This window comes from Sciurus vulgaris (assembly GCF_902686455.1).
Source record: "Sciurus vulgaris genome assembly, chromosome: 1".
Classification (NCBI taxonomy): Eukaryota; Metazoa; Chordata; class Mammalia; order Rodentia; family Sciuridae; genus Sciurus; species Sciurus vulgaris.
In genome coordinates, this window is record NC_136461.1 from 48,019,210 (window position 1) to 48,043,806 (window position 24,597).

At 39.0% G+C, this 24,597-nt stretch overlaps 1 protein-coding gene across 14 annotated transcripts in view; it reads left to right on the forward strand.

The window, feature by feature from the left end:
• Positions 1–24,597, forward strand: part of FGGY (FGGY carbohydrate kinase domain containing) — a 411,751-nt gene that overhangs the window by 137,563 nt on the left and 249,591 nt on the right. For all 14 annotated transcript variants that reach the window (XR_013757719.1, XR_013757720.1, XM_079103863.1 and 11 more), the window contains one exon: positions 7,334–7,449. Coding sequence is in view for 12 of the 14 variants with exons in the window: in XM_079103863.1 (XP_078959989.1) it covers positions 7,334–7,449 (116 nt within the window). In the remaining 2 variants the exon portion in view is untranslated. The remainder of the gene's footprint in view (positions 1–7,333; positions 7,450–24,597) is intronic.

Genomic DNA, 24,597 nt, shown 5'->3' on the forward strand with positions numbered 1-24,597 from the left:
GGTTCAGTTTTCATTGTATGTTATCCCAGCCTTATAAATAAAGTGGGGAGCATTTCTTTTTCTAGATTCCTAAATACTTTAAAAGTGATTTGTTCTTTGAATGTCTGTTAGGACTTTCTAGTACAGCCATCTGGTCTTAAAGTTTTATTTGATTTCTTTAAAGGTCATAAATTTATTAAGGTTTTCTCAAGTCTGTTTGGTAAATTCTTCTTTTCTAGTAAATTGTCCATCCATCTAAGTTTCTGATTTACTATCATAAGTTTCATGTTATCCTTTTATTTTCTATTAATGTCTGCATTATCTGTGGTTATGGCCCCCATTTTCAATTTATAACATTTGTCATTTTTTCCTTTTCATCTCTCCCTTTCTCAATTTTGCCAGAAGTTTCACTATTTCATTTGTCTGTTTGTGGAACCATGTTCTCTGTTAATTAACTGCATTTTACCTTCCATTTTGTGTTTTTTCATCTGTTTTAATCTTTATTACTCCTTTTAAATCTTCTATTCAGTTTAATCTTTTACTATTTTTATAATTTCCAAAGTTGGCTGCTTAGGTTATTAATTTTCAGGCTTCCTCTTCTTCCAATAAAAGCTTTTAAAATCCTGAATTTCTTTTTAAATACCACTTAAGCCATTAGTCTCTTCTTATAAAACATTCTTTCTCTTCCTTCTCCTGTATGTATATATACCTATAATATTCGTCTGTTGAAAACTATTCTTATGGTTCACATCAAATTCTGAATATAGGAGAAAATCTTTAAGTAGACTTGTGTTTTTTCAAGGGTTTTATTTATTTCCAGAGGCTCTTGGTTTATATTTCACACTATATTGTTTGGTTCATAAATTTTTATGAATGGTAGTATTCTTCCTGAGTTGAGCATTTTGTCATTATCTGATATTCTTATCTTATATAATATTTTTTGATCTTGCAGGCTACTTTGATATTTATATTGTCACATTTTAAAATTTTTGTTTTCACTGTTTCTTTGTACACCCTTTTTAAAGAAACTTTCACATTAAAACTCTGTATCATAAACAAAATATAACTTAGTTTTAACCCATTATGATCATTCTTATTTTTAGCCATTTGTGAAATTCAGCCCACTTACCTTTTGAAATAATGGACTTTATACCCTTTTATTTTTGTTTTCTATTTATATCATATCACTTTCCTACTTGTTTTCCTTTTTGATTAGTTTAGTTTCACTGGCATGTGAATTTTCCCTTGATTTCTTTGTCCCTTTTATTTTGAGTTTCAAATAAAATTTTGTTTCCATTAGTGAGTGTTTATCATTTCTTATAACCAACATTAAGCTTATGGCCTGCCCAAACATACACATGTATCCAAAGTTACTTTTTCTATATGCTGTGTTGTGATTTGACTGTATCCCTTAAAGTTCATGTGTTGAAAACTAAATTCCCTAAGCAAAGGTATTGGGAGACAAAGCCTAATAAGAGATAATTTGATTATACAGGCTCTGCCTTTATGATAGATTAATGTTGTGATGTCAGCAGTGGGTTTCTGTTGTAAAAATGGGCTTATAAAAACAAGCTCTGTCCTGTTTGTTCCCTTCCTTACTCTCTCATGTTCTCTTGCACTTTTGTCTTCTGCCATGGGATAATGCAAGCGGGCTCTCACCAGGTGCTTGCACCTTGATATTGGATTTCCCAGCTTCTAGACTGTGAGAAATAAATTTTTTCTCTATAAATTATCTGGTCTATTGTATTCTCATATAGCAACATAAAACAGACGAAGAAATACCCCTTACCTTGACTCAGACTTTGAGGTTTTACTGAGTATTTTTTATTTCCAGACTTTTTTTTTTTATATTATATATTTATATTATTTTTTATATTATACCAGGTCGGTTATACTTCAAAAATTCTCAATAGTATAAATCCTGCTTATATTTTATCATTATCCATTTAGATTTAAATATGTGTATATGCATATATGTAGATACACACTTGTACCTATGTATGAGTTCAAGCATATATGTATATGAACATGCATGCATATACACTTGTATTCAATGTACAGTAGACACATACATGTATGACAGAAAGAGAATGAATGAATATGAATATGCATTCATGTCCACTGCTTTCTCCAGTCTTTGAATTCCCTTATGTTGAGATAGCTACTCTGAATTAATTGATATTAGGCCGTGTTCCTTCTCAAGAATTGTGATTAAGAAACTGTGGTATATATACACAATGGACTATTACTCAGTCATTAGAAGAATAATATTATGGCATTTGCAGATAATTGGATGGAATTGGAGAATAAAATGCTAAGTGAAATAAGCCAATCCCAAAAAAACCAAGGGTCAAATGTTTTCCCTGATAAGTGGAGGATGATCTACAATGGGGGTGGAAGGTAAGGAGTGAGAGAAGAATGGAGGAACTTTAGATTATGTAGAAGGAAATGATAGGGGGGTATGAAAATCATGAAATGAGACAGACATCTTTACCTTATGTACATGTATGATTACATGAATGGTATGAATTTACATCATGTACAACCATAGAAACAAAATGATGTACCCCATTTGTGTACAATGAATCAAAATGCAATCTGTAAAAAATAAAAAAAATAAGAAAAAAAAGAATTATCTTCAGAGAGTATATGTCAGAAGTTTACTTAAATTCTTGCATGTTGAAAATGTTTTTGTTTTCTCTGACAACTGAATAATATTTTGTCTGGGTATAGAATTCTTGAGTCAGTTTTTCTTAATGGTCTGTACTTTATTCTGATGTCTTCTACATTCCAGAGTCATAGATGAGAATTCCTTAGTTAGTCTGAGTCCCTTGCCTTTGCAAGTACTTATTCTTTCTTTCTGTCTGGAAACTTGTATAATTTTCTGTTGACTCTTGACATTCAAATATTTCCTTGATTTGCTTCCTGGACTTAATGAGACTTTTAATCTGCAAGCTTAAGTCTTACTTTAGCTCAGTGTAATAAAATACCAAGTGCTGTATTCATTTACTTAGAATATCTCCCTCATCTGTCCTGTTCTTCTTGTTTCTTTTTCTTTTTTAAAAAACCCTCAGAATTCCTGTTATTCTCACATTAGGATGCTGGATCTGTCCCACAAGCCTTTGATCTCTTCTCTCGATATTTCATCTGTTATGTCTTTGCTATTTGTAGAAGGTATTTCATTCTCTTAGTCTTCCAGAACATTGAGTTAATTTTCATCAGTGCCAGTGATTTTTTTTTTCAGTTCTTCTGCAGAGATGTTAGTTTTAAAATTTAAATTCAAAACCTGTGTTTTTAGTTCCAAAAAGTCTTTCTTGCATTCTTCTCCTGGTTTCTCATAACTTTCATCCCTGATGTTTTCTTCCAGTATTTTCATCATTTTTACTTCAGTGGTTCCTGACTCTTACAGTATCTTCACTCAGGGGAACTCCTCTCCCTAAGTTAGGTATTGTTTTTGTTTTGCCTGATCATGGATCTCTATGTTTTGGCCCTCCCATATGTTTTTAGGGTCTGTTTGGCATTAACAAATCTGAAAGAGGAGGAAAGTAAGCACTTCCTGTTGTGACCTTCTGGCTGACCAGTCATGAGTGGTACCTTTTGTCCTCTAGAAGTACCTGGCAGAGGTAGAGCTCTTATCTGCCCTCTGATCTTGGAAGCACCTCAATCTGCCAGTACAGCCCCTGACTCTCTGAAGCTTCTATCTCTAATTTAATACTACAAAGCTCCTAGGGGGAGATGCCAGGATGGACTGGCAGGCAGAGCTTACCTGAAGGTGAATAGCTGTCTTGGGAAGGCAATTTACCAGAATACTTCGGTGAACGTCAAAGCCTGGTCTTAACCAAAGCTCAGGAGGAGGCAAATTTTTCTTCTGTTACTAGTACCTTGTCTTTACTCACTAACAAGAAAAACAAAGTCCTATACTTTTCTCTGTCTCCTAGAGATTTCTGGAGAACCTATTGCCTGAGATGCATTCTCTTAACTTTGCCAGTTCAGCCACTAAAAGCACATTCATGATTTCCAGTTTAATTTAGAGACACAAATGAAATGGACCTTAATCATATTTGAGTAACCTGTAAGGACGCTGGAGTTTCCAGAGGCATCCGTAGACATAACACTTTCTGCCTCTTAGACTCAGTCATCCTCTCTCCAGAATACTCTCTAGATGATTATTCTAGCCATAAGAAATGAGACATTTCTACTCTTCCCCTCCCTGGGGGAGAAAATCTACTTGGACTCATTTACTTATGTTGTGAAGTACTAACTCTATTTTGGTTGCAAACCACAACCCCTGCTCACTAGTTTAACCCCAAAATAACTTATATGGCTTATGGACAACTTATTTAGTCTGTGCTGTGATGGGTCGTTCTTTGGATTTCAGCTGGACTCACTGGGGTTTTGTTGCCTACTCCAAGTTGATACAAGACTACATAGGGCTCTCTTATCCAGATTGAACCCAAGTGGTCATGGCTGTGCTCCATGTGTTTCATATCCTCCTCATGGGACCAATGGTCTCGCCCAGCATGATCCTCTCATGGCAGCATCAGAGATCCAAGAGATGAAGCAACAATTCATAAAGCCTCTTGAGGCCTAGACTAGGAATGGCATGCAGTTCTTTCTGCCTCATTCCTTTGGTTAAATCCAGTCAGAAGTCAGAAACCAGTCCAGAGGTAAGGAAGAAGGCCTTTTCCACAGCTTAGGAAACAGGAGAAGGAGATACATTCTGATAGATACATGGTAAAGGATGTAGAAATATGAAGGTATGAAGATATGGTCCCTCAGCTGTTAAGAACAACAGTGCAGTATTTCCAACTTACATTGGTGCCTCAAAGGACAGAGTTTGGCTTAGAGAAAGTGGGGAAACATTCACAAGAGGTGTAACATTGGAACTGTTTCATAAAGATGACTTGGATTTTGCCAAGTAGACAAAGATGAGGAACAATAATTAAGATGGAAGAACAGTCAAAGTAGAGGTACAGAAAGCATTTAGGGAGTAAGGAGTTGTCCAGTGTGCTTAGGTCATTGGAAATAATCTTTCTACACTATCAAAGTTTTGCTCTTCCCCATGACTACCATAGTTCCGAAAACGTTGGAATTTCAGACAGTGTTTGGGGAAGTGTTAGCTACTGTGTATTCTTCAGAGCAGGCTGCATGGGATTGCCATTTCCATACATTGGGGAAAAATGGTGCTGCTTAAATAATCATTCATATATGTATATAAAATATATACATATATATCTGTGTACATACATGTGAAATTATATGTTAAATATAATGTATACATGGTTTCTAATACATATAAATGGTATTCTCTTAACTCCCTTTAATATGTGAGTGCCATTAAGCACAGCTCAATGTGTATGCCCTTTTGAAAAAAATCATTAATGACAAATATCATTTTATTGCTTTCGATTTAGACCTTAGTAAATGTCACTCCCTCTGTGGAACCTTCCTGGAGCTTCTCCCCTACCACCCCACCATCTCAACCCCACCACCAGATTACAGCAGATTCTCCTGCAAAAGGCTCTTATTTCTTCCTTTATGTCCTCTAGAACATCTATGGTTATTTGTTAGTATAAGGTTTTAAGTGTGATTGTTTGGTAATGTCTGTCTCCTCAATTAAACTTTCAGCTTCTGTGAGAGCAGAGGACCTTTTGCATACCACTCATCCCTAGAGTCTAACATAGTGAGTGCCAGGATCATAGCAACTGAATATTGAGTAGTAAGTGAGTGGGTGCACTGTGTGAATGCCTGAATGAGATGTGTCTAGACTATTGGCCCTGAAATAGCTTTGGTTTATTTTTAAAACTGTATGACTGTGGCTTCCACCTAGTTGCCATTTACCTGTAGTGAGGAGGACAAACCATATTCATTTAATGCTTCCATTCAGTCGCTATTCATTGTGGCTCAACATGTGCCTGTGTGGACTCTGTTCTGGTAATACTGAGATGAGTAGGACTGGTTTTGCACTAAAGGAGTTGCTGTTTACTGGGAGAGACGGAGCAATGATCAGGCAAAGGCAATTACGTTGGTAGATATAAGATGATGGTATATCCAATTTGGCACTTGGAGGAGGGGCTTGGATCAGAATATCCTCCACAGGAAAAGGGAAAATCTTAGCTGGCTTGTAAAGCTAACTAGGAGTTAGATGCATAATAGAGAAGATCATCCCAGGAAGCAAAGGGAAGTGAGGAATTGAGGCCAACTAAACAAAACTTCAGATGATTACTATGGCAGAATAAAGAAAGCAAGGGTAGGATCAAGGGTAGGTGGGTGTAGCCTTTCCATGATGGGTCAACTGAAGGTGTTTAATTAGGGGTTGATGTAACATTTTATAAAGTTTGCTCTGTATGAAATATGGAGAACAGATTGGAATGTTAGGGTTTATAAGGAAGATATATAAAGAAGCAGTTAATTACACAGTGTGATAAAGGGGATAATATAAGATATACTCCATGCTGTGGAAGCTCAGAAAGGAATATCAAACTGGAGTCACAGCCTAGGCTAAAGTAAGAAACAGCAGGGAGAAGAACTGGGAAGAATATACCAAACTGCTGGAGTTAGGTCAGAGGCACAGAAGTGTGCAAGAGCATGCCTTTTATTCCAGAGAGATCCAAATGATCTTTTATGATGGAATGTAAAATATTAAGTAACGGTGACTTGATGAGAAATTAAGCTAAAAAGGAAAACATTCAGTACTCAAGTTTTCCTTCTATTAAAAATGCTTTTAGGCTAGAGTGTCAATACCTGTTATTGTATATGAGGCACTTTTTAAAAACATTTTCATTACAGAAAATTTTGAACAGGTTCAAAAGTGGACACAGTAGTACAATGACACCCATCAACCCATTACTCAGCCCCAGTGACTGACGACGCCAGACTATCCTGTCCTATTCACAGTGCCATTCACTGTCTTTCCTGTGTTCTTTTGAGATAAAACCAAAATATCACATCATCTGACACAAAAATATTTTAATATGTATCTCTAAATAATAAGCAATATTTAATGACAGCCACCAATGTCATTTCTAAAGTATAATAATTCAGTTTAATCAAATAGCTAATCAGTGTTATAATTTCTACTTTTCTCACAAATGTCATATAAATATAAATGCAAATATTCATAGAAGTAATTTGTTCCATCAGCATCCAAATGTCAGGCTGAGACTTCTGAAAGTGAAAGAAGAGCTACTGGTAATTAACAGGTATACATGGAGACCACTGGTTTAAACTGGGATGCATAATTCCTTTGGCTTCACTTTCTCAGTACTACTGCAGCTAGCTAGGCAGGTATATGGCAAAATACGAAGCAAACCTAATTCATATTACTGGTTTTATTTTTCTCCCATTTTCCTAGGTCTCTCTGCTCCTTGGTGTGCAAATGGACATACTCAGCTGAGAAAGGTTGGGATGACAGTTTCTGGGAGATGATTGGTTTGGAAGACTTTGTTGCTGATAATTACAACAAAATAGGTAAAAGAATAGAAAATTTAGAAAATGGCCATTTGTATGTATATGAGAGAATATTGGGGAAGTTTTGTTTTTTGTTTGGGTTTATTTTTGTTTGAATTATAATGTAGGAAATCAGCTCAGTTTTTTTTAAGACTGAATTTTCTAAACTGAGACAGTTATGTTGGGTAGGTCATGACTGTAGGCCCTTATCTTAGGACTTGCATGAACCCAGTGGAGATTCATACTATGAAAATCTGCTTGAAATTAGAAGTGGGCTGAACTGAGGATAGTCTTTGCATGGAATAACAGGGAAAAGCATAATCAAAGGGTTGTCTGTGGATCATTTCTAGGCAGTAGTAGAAAAATAGTTGCAACTTAGGTTCAAGGGACCAGGCAATCTATTGAAAAGATCAAAATTCGGCAAATTAGTAAAAAAAAAGAAAAAAAAAAAGAAAATAGAATGTGAACCAGCACTTTCTGAGTAAGGTCTTTGAGTCCCAGACTCCCAAGTTCTTTGTGCCAATAACTGGATGGTACAGGTGTGAGTGACTCAGATGTGTTTGCCTGGTGAAAAAATTTCACCTAGATACATGGTAATGATAGTTGATATTTTAAAGTTTAAAGTTTACAAGGTCATTTCACAGTTAGTAGGTAGTAATTACAGTTACTACTTAACAATTCTAGTAAGCTGTCATCAGGTAAGCAATTATACCTACTTCAATAGAAATAGTTATAAATTATTTAGCATGCAGGCTAGAATATTATAACAATAAGGCTAAAAAAGATAGGAGGTTATTTCCCTCTTGTTTAATAGAGTAGAGGTAAGTAGCTATTAGTGCAGTTCTGCCATTGTCCAAGCAGGACCTCCAAGAGTAGGTCCAAGCTAACTGCTTCAGCTCTCATCCATTCCGAGCCAGTGAGAAGGAAGAACAGAGACCAGAGGAATTATGTACAGGCTTCTGAGGACAGCATAACTTCATATCTAACCACTTCCTGTTGACCATTCAGAAGGTTCCAGCAGACTGCAGAAGTGACTGGAAAATGTAGTGATTGACTGGATATGTCCATCTATGTGACCACTAAATCTTGAGAGTTGACAAACAACTAGTGGTATCTGCTACAATTTCTGATCACCTCCTTAACTGAGTCAGTTATTTCAGTTCAATTTACCTATCTCTGGTACAATCCCAGGTCTGCTCTTGGAAAGTTCAAGTACATAGAGTAGAAACAAAGGATACGAGTAACACCTACCCTGCTAATCCTGGTGTATTGCCTGTGATCTATTCAGCCAATGAAAGCTACATCTATAGAAAAAAATAGAGCCAGGGAGGTGTACAGAAAGAGCTCTGCTGGATTTCTGTGGCTTTGTTGAAACCATCATAGGATCTGAGGTGATAAAAAGGGGAAGGTGCTTGTGTTAAGGGAAGATAAGGGCAGCAAAGAAGTAATCATTAGTCACCAGTTACATTCCTGTTGCTAGGTGATTTATGTACATTACCTTGCTTGGCCCCCACAAATCTATTTGTTTCATGATTCCCATGATTCCCACAGATGGGAAAACTGAGGTCCAGCTCCTTACCCACTATTAAGATGCAGGGTCTAATTCTTCCTTGGGACACACTAAGGGAATGAATGCAGCTGTATGACTGGCCTCCACTGGGATTAGGCAGCAGCCTAATATTCAGTACCCAGAGCCAACTTGAGCTAGACAGAAGAGTGTCTATGCCTGGACTGGGGAGGGAGTATAGTAGGGTTGTAGTGTGATCAGTTGGTGCAACTTCACAGAGCATAATAAAGTATCAGTAATTTAAATCATATGGTAGTTGGTCTTAAAGTGCTCGATGTTGATATCATTTGGAGCCAGAAACTTGGAAAGCAGCTCAGAAATAGGGCCAAACTTTTGCCTTTCTGGTGTCTGGAGGAATTGTCCATCATGTGGTGTGTCAGGACTCCTGCCAACCAGACTAGTAGTTTAAACTGTGCTTCACTCCCAACAAGGAGACTGAACACCCAAAGAGGATGCCAAGCCACTGGAGAACATAAACTGTATCTACCTGACTCCTCAGTGTGAGGGCATAGAAGATGTTGATAAGAATCTGTTGACTGAATGTGCATGACATAAGTACAATAATTTGGACCAATAGATGGCAAGAGTTAAGAGAGAGTGCAGCAAAGAGATCTGCTGGGACTACCATAGCAAAATACCATAACCTTGGTGACTTAAACAACAGAAACTTAATTCTCACACTTCTGGAGTCTGGGAAGTCTAAAATAAAGGTGCTAACATAGTGGGTTTCATTCTGAGTTCTCTTGGCTTGTAGGTGGTTGCCATCTCCCTATGTACCATGTGTCCTTTCTGTATAGGGGGGTAGGGGAATGAGCTCTGATGTCTTTTCTCATAAGGATGCTAATTTTGTTGGATCAGGGCCCCCCTCTTATGACCTCATTTAACCTCAGTTATCATCTTATGGGCCCTGTTTCTAAATGTCGTCACATCAGGGCTTAGGGCTTTCAACTTATGAATTTGAGGTCACAATCCAGTCAATCATATCTGGGCACTGATGCTTTAGTGACTAAAAAGGGCCTCTGAATCCTAAGTTCTCAACCTGGGTCTCTGAAGGCTCTCATGAGCTCCTAACCTTGATGAAGAACCGTTAGACCCCAGCCAGAGGAAGGGCTTTATGGCCTAAAATGAAGGGAATATAGGCAAATTGGGGCTAACACACTGAACCTGGCAGCTAGATACCAATAGTGTTAACTCAGACAAGTCTCATAATGTTGCTCTACCTTTACTGTCTTGTCTGATAATTAATGGTAGCAATTTAAAAGACATAGTTTACCATGGGGGTCGAGTTATAGCTCAGTGATAGAGCACTTACTTAATGTGCGTGAGGCACTGGGTTTGATCCAACACCACATAAAAATAAGATAAATAAAGGTACAGTGTCCACCTACAACTAAAAAAAAAATAGCTCACCATTTCCTATTGCATTAAAACCATTACCTTTTTACATTATCAAAACCATGTTAATAGCAGTGTTATTCTTTTTGTCTTGTTTTACACCGGAAGAAACCAAGGTTCAGGAAAGGCCAGCACACCTCACCTATGTCCAAACAGTTTACATGGGGTGGAAGTAGAATACAAACTCATGTTTTAGATGACTCAAATCCTGCCCTAACCACTTTGCATTCTGACTTGCACCTAGTGTCCGTTGTGTGCCTGTAGCAGGGAGTGAGTAATGCTAATTCTCCATTCCCTTCTGGGTCCACATACTTCTCACATAATCCTTACAACTACTGACCAAAGCACTGTTAGCCTGTTCACATAGGAGGCTCAGAGGGACTTACCTTGTCTAACCTTGCATAGAACCAGCAAGTGATGTCAGGACTGAAACCTTCCTAGTGTGAGGTCCTAGAAGAAACTAATATTTAACTGGAACACATACTTACATTTTAATTAATCAGGTGATTTTTAAAATTGGCATGCACCCCCCCACACACAAGTTACTTGTTCTTCCATGAGTTTCTGGAATTGTGTTAGACATAGTTTTAGGATAGTACGAAACTTTGATTAACTGTTTACATATCCTGATTCCATACCGGACTGTGAGCTCTTTGGCACAAGGATTTTCATTTGTTTATATTTGTCTTCCCAGTACTAACAGAAGGCATCATATATTTTTATAGCTAAATTACTATTTGATTGGTAAGTGGATAAATTAATGATTGAGATGGCTGGTACCAGGAGGTTGGTGCTTCTTGCTTTTAAAAGCTGTGATGAGGGTACTTACTGACTTCAGCAATCTTCAGCAACTTGGGTCCCAAATCAACTCCTTTTCTGACTTTTTAAAACATTTTTCTCTTCTTTTTTCCCATCTTACATGAGGTATATATTTAATTAGTATATTAGCTCTGCTAATAGAGCAACACCTACAGAAATATTCATTTAAAGTCCATAATGTTAATCTAGCAGAAAATTTCCAGGGTAACTTTATTAGATTTTGCCTGTTAAGTTAATGGGATTTTAATGGATGTCCAAAGGAGACATCATTAACCAGAATATTACCGAACATGAATTAAAACTCACCCATTCGTCAAAATTAACTGTGGGAAGTTTCCTTTGATTTCCATTTCTGGGCACTTTAACTTGGAGTTTCCATCTGAACCTGAAGCAGTAGACATTTATTCTCAGTTGTGACTTTCAGAAACTCCTCTGAAAGCCATCTCCAGACATTCTTCAGCAGTTCTTGGAACTATGAAAAATGAATCTCGGAAGTCTCCCTGTGAAGTGTTAAGCATTTCCAGTGGCCTCATTGCCCGTCAAGATGTGGGCAGTACAGCACAAAACCTTTTAGCAGATTTGAGCATTGAGCGTCATGGATTTGAGCATTAATACAATTACCATAATTTGCTCCATGTGGAGCTTTTAGTCAAGTCTTTACCAGCCCTCCTCAGCTCATGCAGTAAATAAATGCTTTCCCCGAAAACTGAACACCTCAGCAACTGATGGTCTTATGGAGGAATATTTTTGAAATAAATTATTTATGAAGTGTAAGTTAAGGATCAAATGCAATATTTATATGGTGCATTTCAAGGACAGGGGGAATATTTACAATGTTCTAAGTAACTACATGCAAGTTTCTAAAGCTGAAATGCTCCTACCTAATGTCTTCTTTCAAGGAGGTATTTGGATGGGTTTTTTGGTATATTGTACAAAATATGGAAAAATAATTTTGTGATTTAAAAAGTATAATAGAAAAGTTTCCTTACAATCAAAACTACACTAGTTGATTTAATGCTCAGAATTGATGGAGAAATCCCAAACCCAGTTTTTGTTTTTGTTTTTACCCATAGTCCAATAAAAGGGTCTATTCAATAAATTTTGACCTTCAATTTCACATGAATCATTCCCAAGTTACCTATTTAATCTTAAACATCTATCAAAGGCAAACAGGAAGGAGGAGATCAGCAGGAAGAAAGACCCTTAGGAAGATAAGCAACATCCCACCTGTGCTAATTGACTATCCAGGCCCCCTTTCTGCATATCCCAGTTGCCTTTTTACTTCCTGGGAAAAGTGCTTCATTGTATTATTGGGGTAGGCCACTTTATGAAAACTCATGTGTCTAACATGACTGAATTGTAGAGTTATTATTTGCATTACAGAGAAAGTTTGGTTATATAAAGGATTCAGTATGTTAGCTTATAGATCATTCATTATTTGGGATTAGGGAAGCTAGGCAAAGAACAAATGTGAGGCCCAAGTAGGCGTTACTAACTGCAAGAGGAAGAATGAAGACAAAGCATATAGGGAAGGAGGTGGTTTTTGAGGGGAGGGAGGCTGCCTTTTCTAAACTGGTTTCTCTCCTGTGAGATTATATTTTAGGCATCAGACACTGGGGGAAGTTACCTGGCATGTCCTGTGTGTGTGTGTAGTACTGAAGATCAAACCCAGGGCTTTGTGTATACTAAGCAAGCACTCTACCACAGAACTACATCCCTAGCCCTTAAATATATGCTTGAGTGAGAATTTGAAACATAAATCCCTTCTTGGCTTCAGGTGTTCCTAAAACTTAAGGGCGTCTCAACAAATTATTTCAATTAAATCATAGTAGTAGGTGATCACAATGATCTTTTGCAAATACCTTCTACTTAGGAAGGAACTTCTGTAGGAAGTTATACCTCACACTGAGTAATAGCTGCAGTACAACCTCATTCCTACAGCAAATCTCTCAGAGACTTTTCCAGGACAGGAAACATTTTATAACAACTTATTTTATGAAGGTTGAGGATTTCACTTTTCTTAACGTGAAATAAACCCCACTGTAACTGAAGCTAGTTATTTTTGTCCCTAGGTTAATTGTAGGTAAAGAATGTTGACCAATAATAAGTATGTGTTGGGAACATGAATGTGTCAGTACTCACCACTATTCCATTTTGAGGTCTAACAAGTAGAGAATAATCATGGAATGACTTGCAGCAAACTACAATATTAGCTTTGGTCAACTGTTACAGAGCATGATGGTCTCTTGGCTCTACCTGGAATCTGGGCTGGGCCTTGAGACTCCCATGACACTGACTTATCCACTAATTGGCAGGCCAAAAGTTGCTTTGCTTTCCTGAAGCAGCTTCACTTGATCTTCTTAGGCATGGATGGTTCCAGAAGAGATCCATGGTAGGCCTGCACAGACTCTTTCAGGGCTGCAGCCCCATGCCAGTTAGCATGGCCCTGTGGATGTTCCATTCTTTCGTCTCATGGATCAGCTAAGTGATTCCTCTTCCTGTGAATAGAATAAGTGAAAACAGAAGCAGAGGATGAAAGTGTTCATGTAATGCTGCTCTATATTGAAGGAAAGAGGAGGAAATTTCCTCAAGTAAATACACATGAAGAATTCCTACTGACCATATTGATCATGACCAATGTTGAGAAACTGAATCCAGTGATTCCATCCATAGTTGCTGGTATTATAAAATTCTTTTCAAGTTATTTATACAAAATGTTCTAAATTTTCAAGACAGAACTGGACATATTTAGCCAGATTCATTCATTCACATTCATTCATTTTTTAAAATGTGAGACTTGTTTTTTATTTTGGTGTGAATGAATTATAAATTCACTGTTACTATTCTGACCTTCAAGGGCTGCTCTTGGGGCTTTGCTGCTTCTCCATCTTTGAGTCATGTGACATAGGTAAAGTTTTTTTTTTGTTGTTTGTTTTTTTTTTTTTCCCTAATGTGTATAGGGAGAGCTGGAGAATCTTTGGCCATGGGTACTCCCAGTCTTGTCTAGGTTATATGGGATTTGTCACACCACCACTTCCCATGTCCCAAAGGAGGCTACCCTGTAAACATTCTGGACCAGGATTTGCCTCTGCCCTTTATTCTGAGCCTTTGATCTTACTTCATCCTCTTATCTTCCTTCTCATTCCTGTATATAACCAAGTCTTTCCAGTACTTGAATATAAATACATATCCTCTGAGTATTGTACTCCCTTATTTTACCCTTCCAAGTCAAACTTCTTCCTAAGAGAGAATGACCTGGAGCCTCCCATTCCAGTTTGCAATCCATCCTATCATGCATTCATTCATTCTTACTGCCACACTTACTGAGCTCCACCCATATGCTAGATGCTGGGCTGAGTACACAAAATTGATACAAGAATGAATTTAACATGGTCCATCTCCTTAGGGATCTCACGTCCACTGGGGAAAGAGGTGGATAATTCTATGGATGTCCACAGCACTCTGGAGAAACAGAGCAAGAAGCACTATCCTGGTGATGGTATCGAGGAAGTATTCTCATGAGGTGGCATTTGAGATGTGCCTGAAAAATATGAATGATAGTTTACCAGGAAAAGTAGGAAAATGGCTTCCACAGCAAGAAGAAATAGCACAGGCAAGGACGTGGAAGCTTGGAAGAATGTGGAGCATCCAGGAATTGTTGAAGTTGGCTGGAACTTGGTGGACCTGGAGTCAGTAGGAAGGGATGGCAGGGAATGGGATAAGAGAGGTGACTGGAGACTAATTTTTAATGAGACTTTTATCCTTCCTGAAAGATAGGCCATTGGTAAGAGGCTCAACATAGTAGGGTTTTCTTCATTCCTACTGGTTTCAATTATTACTCCTGCCAATACTACAAATAAAACTGAGAGTAGCAGGGTCCATTTTAAAGTTTCTGAGCTCCCATGTAAATAAATTGTGTGTCCATGCACCAAGCCTTTTATTTTCTGTAATCACATGCAATACCCATTAGCTACCATCCCTTCCATAAGCCTTTGTTGTGAAGCTGAAATAAGATATCAGATGTCTCAGGCCAGCATGGTAGATGCTGCTGTGCAAATGCTGGCTCTTATCATTTTTAAGTGCACCTTGGCACTGGGAAGACAGGAATATTTACTCCTTTAACAGTCCATGCCAGTACAGTGTCCCCACCCCTTAAATGCCCAGAAGTACCATTTCAGCTGCTGGTCCTTCCAGGAATAGCCCTTCAGAGCCTGAAGGACAAGGGAACAGTGATGACCACATCATGATAATGTGAAATAATGACTTTCAGAGGCTTTGCTGCATATGAGGTTTCATGGAAATGCTCCTCCTTTCAGTATAGCATCTGATAGATGATTGGAAGCCCCCAAATGTGAGGTCAACCCTCAACTTCTCTCCCTACTGCTGGAGAAGCAGTGAATATCAGAGGTGAAAGGATCATAGAGATGTTGCTCTAATGCCCTCAATTTCTAGGAGAACTGAGACTCAGGGAAATGAGATGAATTTCTATGGTCTTGTAGCACTTTAGAGACAGAACAGAACTGAGACCAGAAACCAAGTTTTCTGATCCCCTAGTCCTATGGCTGTTTTACTACTCCATCCCAACTCTCCTGTTTAAGCTTTTTCAATAACTTGATCATTTAAGGTGAGTACTGTCATTTAAGTGGCACCAACCACTAGAAGAATGTAGGGAACACCTTTTGTAGGTGAATGCATCCAATCCTTTGTCTAGTTTTCATTCATGTAAATGCAGGAGGAACTGGGCTGTGCCCAAGTGGATCTGGGCACACACTAATCAAACTCTTAAACAACTGATATAGATGAACTAGAATAATTAAGTAATATATTAGTGGTTGCCTATTTTAAGAATTAAGATATTGATTTCTAGACTCAGACTGATCTGGCTTCAGTTCTGGCTCTGTTGTCTGCAAACCAGTTGGGCTCAGCCATATGTATCTTTGGGAGAGGTGCATAATCTTTGTGAGCCTTAATTGGTATGTTATGAAGATTAATAAGTACATTATAGGAATTAAAGGAAATACTGCAGATCAAGTGCCTATCACACTATAAATCTTCAGAAAATATTCTTACTACCATAATGACTGTCCATCCCTCTGAATCCAAGTATCTGTCGAGGTCCTGTCTGCCAAAGCAAGTACTCCTTGAATAGTCTTAGGTAATTTTTGACAATTTTTGGATTTGGGGATGCCTTTTTCTTTTTCTTTCTTTTTTTTTTTTGCGGTGCTGGGGATTGAACTCAGGGCCTTGTGCTTGCAACTGAGCTATATCCCCAGCCCCGGGATGCCTTTTTCTGATCTCCATCCCTGAGTAGATGGAGTTTATAATCACAGCCTTTATCGAAGCAAGATATAATAAAACTAATTAGAACTCTACTCCTAACCATAATCACAATCACATTCCAGTTAGTCTTATTTAGACCAAATGTGGTAGAAAAACAATGAAACCTAAGAGACTGTTTTGACCATCACAGTGAATTTTGTATAGCCACACCCAGCTAGATACCCCTAACTAAGAAAATTAGTTGCAGATGTCATTTTGGAAACCACTGAGACTGAAATTGAATTGCTTCTCAGAGGTGAGAAATGGTATTTTATCCCAGTTTCTCAAGTTTTTTTTTTCCCTAAAATCTATTACCCTGTGTCCTTAATGATAATTTTGACTATTAAACATACAGTTGAGAAAGAGGAGTCACCCCAGGTCACTATGAGTAGGTCATGTTAACCTAACCTGCCTTTCCTTGAAGTTCTTTCCCAGCAACAGAATCTGGTTGCAGAATAGGTTGTTGGTGTATTGTCCAAACTCCATCAGCACCTGCTGCTTATTTCTTGTCTTTCTGCTCTCTAATCCAATTAGGCTGTCAGTTTTTTAAGACTCTTTGTCCCCTCTGTGTAACATCACCCTTAGATCCATGTTTGATGGACACGCACAGTTCAGCCACCCACCATACTACTAGTTTGGTCCTCTTCATCTTGATAAAAGATACGTCACTGCTCCCCTTTGTTGGTCAGGACACAAACCTGGAAGCCATTCTTGATGCTTCTCTTGTTCTAACAATCTATAATCAATGCTCCAACGAGACCTTTCTGCTTTGCTCCAAAACGGACCCCAAATTAAGTTTCTGCCCCTCTTCACTGTTACTAACCTTGTTCAATGTACCTTTATCTCTTACTGGATTAGTGTGCTAGGCTCTCAAAAGGTCTCCTTATCTCTGTTCTTCCCTCAGGTAATCTGTTCTCCACATAGCAACATTTTAAAAATGTAAATTGGATCAGGTTACTTTCCTGCTTACATTCCTTCAGTAGCTTGGAATGGCACACCACTGGGGGGGGATCTGAATTCCTCACCACGCCCAACACAGTCCTGTGTGAGTTCACTTGCCATGCCACCATTTATTCACCATCCACCCACAATGACCTTCTTTTTGTTCTTTAAACATTTCTAGTGTGGATAGGCTTTGCCTGCCTGGCACGGCCCCTCTCAGTGTATTCACATGGTTATCTCTCTGTTCAGATCTCAGCTCCTATGTCATCAGGGAAGAGCCTCCCCTTCCTCTGAGCTAATGCTCCTTCTCCTTCACGAGCTGTATTCTGTTTCCCTGTTGTATTTTCTTCTGATCACTTAACACTAAAAGTACTTATTCTTGCATTCACATAGCTGTTGACAGAACAGCTGCTTATTAAATTTTGTTGAATGCTATTGATTTATCAATAAAAAGCAATAAAAAGCACAGACAGTATACCCCAAGTGCCACACAGTTTTGATAAGTTCCTATTAGTTCCCTCAAAGATAAAATAGAGATGTTTGGAATGTGTGATATGTTTAAATAAGTACCTTATTTAAGGGACTGAGCAACTATCTCAAACACTGTAACTGAAGCATTAATCTCATCCCATTGTGAGGCTGCTGTGGTATGACATACCACATTTCACATTAACTTTCTCTGGTCAGTATTTTCAATCAACAACTTAGATAAATGCTACAAGACTTGTCTGACAAATTTATAAATGATGCAGAAGATAAAACCATACTTATTATATTGAATAAAATAATTGAGTTCCCCCCCAGGCCATTAGAGTAGGCTAAAATTAATGAGATATGTATTTGTCAAGGATAAATTTATGGTCATGTCTTTCATTTAAAAATAGGAGGAAGGAAAACAATGTAGCTTATCAATGGTATATATGTAAACTTGGTGGTAACCTAGGTTTTCTAAAGCATGCTTGGTTACTAAGGATCCATAAACCAAGTATTTATGTATTATCTATCAATCACTTCTAGATGCCTTATGACTATTACCTTACTTAATTCCTCTAACCAGTCAAGGTAAGTACTAATATATTCATTTTATTGAGAAGGAAATTGAGGCACAGAGAGGTTGACTAAGCTGCTAATGGTCACAGAGTTGGGGGTGGAGCCAAAGGCTGGTCCGATCCAGAGACTACATATCTGACCAGGAGGCCACACAGCTTCTGGATCTGCACTTTAATGCTCAGATCAAGGTCAACAAGAGCCCCAGACCTGCTCAAATTATATCTGAAGTCATGTGTCCCATTCTGGTTCTCATATTTATAAAGACTGCTGACAAAAAGCAAATGGCGCATCTATGGGAGAGTGACCTGAATGAATCAGGTAGTTTAGATCCAGTAAGTGCAAGTTGAGCAGTCCCAAGTTATCTTAACCTCAAAATTACCTGGGGGATTCTTAATTCAGATCCATCTGAAACCAAAGCCCCTTCTCAGTGCTGCGAGGAGATTAGTCAAGATCCTGAAAGATCAGTGCCAGTTCACAGGTTCCTTCCTTCCCTTCTCTGAAATAGCCTAAGGAAAAGGCTTGAGGGTGTGGGTCCCTCTGGAATTCCAGGAGAATGAGTGCCATCCTACCTTGCAAAGCTGTATGTTAGCAGGGGTGGAGGGCGGGGATAAAGCACAATTCAGTGTGGGTTGTTTTCTTTTTCTGAAATTGATTAATCTGGAGCTTGTTTCTAGATCTGGTTGGACATCTGACCTCACGTAAGTCATACTGCCATCCACTTAGAGGTCAGTCAATTCAGTGTTCTTGAAAGGCAGCCACTGTCCATGATTGGCCTTCTGTGACATGTCATCATTCTTCCTAGCTTCTCTTGGTTGGTGGTGGACTCAGTGTCCTAGGTGACCTTCTGTGGCTCTTCTGCAGTGTCCTTCAACCTGGTTCCATGAGTCCTGACTTTGAGTTCCTCATGACCTTTTCAGCTTCCCAGCATGGGCTAACCTTTCTGAGAATCCACATCAGAGGGCTGCTGTGGTCAGGGTGGTAGGTCACGGTTGACTAATGGCCTTCTCCAACGTTTGCTGGCAGACGCTGCATTGCTGTGAACCCTATTGATCCCAGAAGCGTGCCGGCCGCTCCAGCAGCCTCTGCGGGCATGGGGAGGTGGTGAGTCACAGACCCCTCCCTGCCACCCATCTGTTGTTGTGGCGAGAAGAACGAAAATGATCTCTTTGTGGTATCGTAAAACCTAGAAAGACATTTAAAATTCCGTTAAATTTTCATACCCTTTTAGCTATTGAAATGTACAATCTATTAGAGGGAAAAAAACCTCCTGCCATTTTCCCCCTCTGCCCTTACTTCAGAGGCTACTTCAGGGACCAGGTAATGACTTTATGGTGTTTATTAATACTTCATGTTCTGCTTCTCGCCCCCATTCTTCTCTACCAAGGACTGTGTATTTATTTCCCTTTAAACTGAAAATACAGAACCTGCCAGGGAATCATTCAGATATGGAGCTTTGCAATGCCACATGTTGTTCTGTCGTAGACTTCATATGTAGACCTCTGTCGCTGACTCAGAGCTGATGGGGTAGAGGGGCATTTGTTTTTTAGATGTACTTTGTGGTAATGGAAAGAAGATGGGTTTTGGAGCCAGATGGACATGAGTTTGAAAGCTGACCCTACCATGTCCTTGCTGTGTGACTGTTATAAAGCAAGTGCCTTAACACCTGAGGGCATTGCAGGAAAAGTAACACCTCTATTTAGTCGTTTTGATGACCTTACACCAACTTCTTAATATAGGCTTCAAGAAGAAAATATTGTCTGCTATGAGTATTCAAATTAGTTTGAATTTCTCCTTGTTTTTCTTGATAAATACTTTTCTTTGTCTCTCATGATCATCATATTGAAGAACTGATAAGATATCCCTCTCTCCTTTGGTCACTTGATTATTTAAAGCATATTTGAGATGCCTCCATAGTGGGCTTCTGAGCCATTAGTATAAACTCATCTATTTTACCCCATCTCTGATTTTACTTAATATTTAGTCTCTTACCTTATTTTATCTGTGCCTACTTGTTATAAGCTGCATGAAATATTTTTTAAAATAGGTGGCACATAGGAAATAGTCAAGAACATAGTAATAGCCAGATATGGTGGTGTATACCTATAATCCCAGAAGCCCATGAAGCTGAGGCAGGAGGATTGTGAGTTCAAAGTCAGCTTCAGCAATTTAGCCAGGGCCTGTTAAAAAAAAAAAAAAAAAACCAACATATATATATAAAAGAGGCAGGCTCAGTGGTTAATAACCATGGGTTTAATCCTTAGTACTGGAAAAAAAAAAAAAAAGAACATTGTAGATTGTAGTTACTTGGTGAATATTTGATAAATGAATGAACAAATGTTAAGGAATACTCAAATAAATGCTGCTTCAAAGAAGACTTAAAAGGGAAAGATTATGAATGTGTGCCTTTGAGATAGCCAAATAAAAATATGGAGCAGGTAGTGGGCCTCTGGGAAGTTAGGCAAGGCTAGAAATAGAGACTTGAATGTCATCAGTGTAGGCGATGTTTGAAGCTGTTGACAATTGTGAAAGCCCATGGAAGGAGAAGCTTCAAGGAATTCCAATACATTAAAGGCCAGGCTGAGGAGCATGTGCCACAGAGGAAGCCTGCACAGGGCAGGGAGATAGGAAGATTAGAAGAGTTTAGAATGGAGGGGACAGTCAAGGATGCTGAGATAGGAAGAGAGGAGAGAACTAAGCCACATCCACCCGATACAATGACACAATGACTGGAGGACTTTCTTGCTCCATTTGTGCTGCTATAACAGAATACCATAGAATAGGTAGTTTATGAAGAACAGAAATTTATTTCTCACAGTTATGGAGTCTGTGAAGTCCAAGTTCAGGGTGCCAGAATCTAGTATGGGCCTTTGTGCCATGTCCTCACATGGTAGAAGGCAGAGGGCAAAAAGCGAATCCACTACCACAGCCCTTCTTATGTGAGCACTAACTCATTCATGAGGGTGGGGCCTCTTGACCTAAACACCTCCCCCGAAGCCCACCCCTGTACACACTGTGCACACTGAGACCCTAGCAGGGACCTTCGTGAAAGCCACTTTATTATGATAATGGGGTCATAAAAATATGTTGAGGAGTAAATAGTAATTACTGTAGCAGTTATGGAGTTTTTACTAGATGTTGTGCCAAGCATTTGGTAATTTTTACAATATAACAACCTGATGAGAAATAGAGCCATCTTATCCCAACACCCCTTACCCCAAAAGAGAAAAAGAGGTATAAGGAAGTTAATCACCGGGGTTATACAGTTACCTAGTCAGGGATCAAGCCAAGATAGTTGTCAGAAGTCAGGAATGGGAATGAGAAAATGAAGCCAGGAAATTCAGACAGCTCTGAAGAAATTTGGTTGGGAGGGAAGGAAAGAGAAATGGGGCAGTTCCTAGGTAGGAAGACAGTTGAAAGTAGATGGAGTAATGTTGTGTGGCTGGCCGAAGGTGGAAGAGTCACCTGACCATGTTTAATTGCACGGCAAGGTTCCAGTGAATCTGGGTTGAGGATACCAGAGAGAAGGGAGGGTTGGAACTGGAAAGCTCTAGAGGGAAGGGGGACTCGACTCCCACAAAGCCATTCTGTTTTAATAGACAGGAAGAAGGAGATGGGTGCAGACCTGGGGAGCACCTGTGCTTGCAGATGGGAGGTGGAGGGAGTTCCCTTCCTGCAGTTTGTTTTCTCTGTGAAATGATCATTCCAGAGAGTGATAGAGAAGTGAAGGAGTCCAGAATTGGAGAAGAGAGGAGGAAAAGGTCTAAAAATAGAAGTTCAGAGAATGGGCGAGCAAGAGGATCAGAGGAAAGAAACTTGGAAATTGTTTAATGGTGTTGGAAACCCTGCAGAAGAGGGTCATGAATGTACTAGGAATCTACCCTGTGGCATGATTTTTTTTTTTTTTTTTTCCCAGCAGTGCTCAACATTCTGGTTGCAAGCACAGAGATCAAGGTTGTTCTTTGTTGTTTTGTTAATCTTGGTGAGTTGTAACACCTCCCAGTCTTTTCTGCAAGCCCTTGGCACCACTGGCTCCTCTCTCCCCCATATCTAATCAGTGACCAAATGTTGCCAGTTTTAGGCTGTAATCCATGCGCTCTCTCTGCCTTTAAATGCTGCCAAGTCTGTATTCCCATAATCTCTCACCTTGACTATTCAACAGGCTTCTAACCCTCCTCACCGAATGGAAACTCACCACCTCCAATCCATTCTGCACACAAACAGCCAGCGTGAACTTTGATAAGGAAAATCAAATCCGGCCACTTCCCAGCATAATCTTCCCGCAGCTTTCCAATGATCTTACAGGGTGGTGGGGTGGGGAGCTCCAGCTTGGCCTTTTCTTCTGGCACCTTGTTCCCTTCAGTCTCTGTCCTCTAGCCACCTTCCTTTCTTTCCATTCTCCAGGCACCCCTGTTCACCACAGAACCTCCTCTTATGGTCTGTGATCTTGCCGCAAGCATCAAATCCATGTTTTCAGCAGCAGAAGGAAAACGACCAAGGACATAAGTGCACGCTAACCAAATCAGCTTTCATTTCACGATGTTATCTCAGTCTTCAATAAGACGGTGTTTTCCAGGTGAAGAGTTGAGTGAAGTATCTGCTGACTGAAGTAATAGCATGAATGCAGGGTCAGAGCTGAGCAACATGGTGAGAATTTGCTGGAAAATTCTGTGTGATTCAAGTTAAAGAGAGAGGTGAAGCTGGAGAAGTAGGCAGTGACCTAAACATTGTACTGCCCTTGTATGTCTTGCTCCAGAGCTAAACTTTATCTTGAATTTCAGTCATCAGCAAATGAGGTTTCATGCCTCAGCTGATATCAAGCTAGATGTCAGCTGTGTATGGAGAAAAATTTTACATTTCTAGTTATTTTTATTTGTATTTCATTCTTTTTAGATGTACATGATAGTAGAGTATATTTTGACATATTAGAATAACTTATTCTAATTAAGATCCCATTCTTGTGGTTGTACATGATATAGAGATTCACTGGTGGTGTACGCATACATGAACATGGGAATGTTATGTCCAATTTTATTTCCTTCTTTTTAATTTCTGTTTTATGTTCATTCCATGGCATACACACAATTTACAAATTCAGTAGTACATGCATGTAATTTATAAGTCATAAATAGACATGTAGTGCGAATTTATGCTGAAAACTTTTTATTAGTGGCACACAATTCAACTGTTTAGAAATCATTGCATTAGGCATCAGGGAACTATTGAAAATTATCAAACAAAAAATGAGATTGTTCAGCTTTCTTTTTTTCTATAGAATATAGAGTTCTTTAAATTTTTTAAAATAATTTTGTAATCCTAGAACTTGAGAAGGAACATAGGGGACATTTACTGCATGTTGTAGGTAAGGAAGCTGGGGCCTTCAGAATTAGGAACGGTCCTGTCATTCTTGGGTAGAGCTGCAGCTCCACCCTAACCTGCTCACAGTCCTGTGTGCGTTCCCTACCTGGTGCTTCTTCTCTTCCTGAGTGTGCATCTTCTTATTTCAGCAAATACTCTCCTCATCAGAACCGTGTGGGCACCCAGAGGGGAGTAAAAATGCATATGTCTAACGAAGTGAAAACCAAGGAAACGGTTTTGTCAAAGTGAACCACCAGTTTAGACTGAGGACACTGTTGCCAGTTCAGTTATCAACCCGCAAGTCCCAGGCACAGATTCCCAGAAGTTAATTTTCTTGATGGCAAGATCGTCAGCATTTCATCTCCAATATTCCCTCATACAGTCAGTACTTTCAACTTCATATTTATAAAGTTAATGGGCTAAGTGAGATATTCAGCTGAACAGGTTTCTTTCTGACTTGGTTAAGATAGAGACTTCCAAGGGTACCCTGCCTAACTATATCTCAGCCCTCTTCACATGAGGAAAGGTGTTTGCCTGTGGGAATGTGTATGGGTTTGGATCTGTTTCACAAAGAGTATCTTGTAAAAACTGATAGGATTCTACAGAGCAGGTTTCCCCTACCCCCTCCCCGCTATTTCCTAATGTTACAAATTCTAGTTCAGGTCTTTGCTAACTACTTCTTGGCCAGTGTGATTGATTTATTTCCTGATGTCTTCATCAAC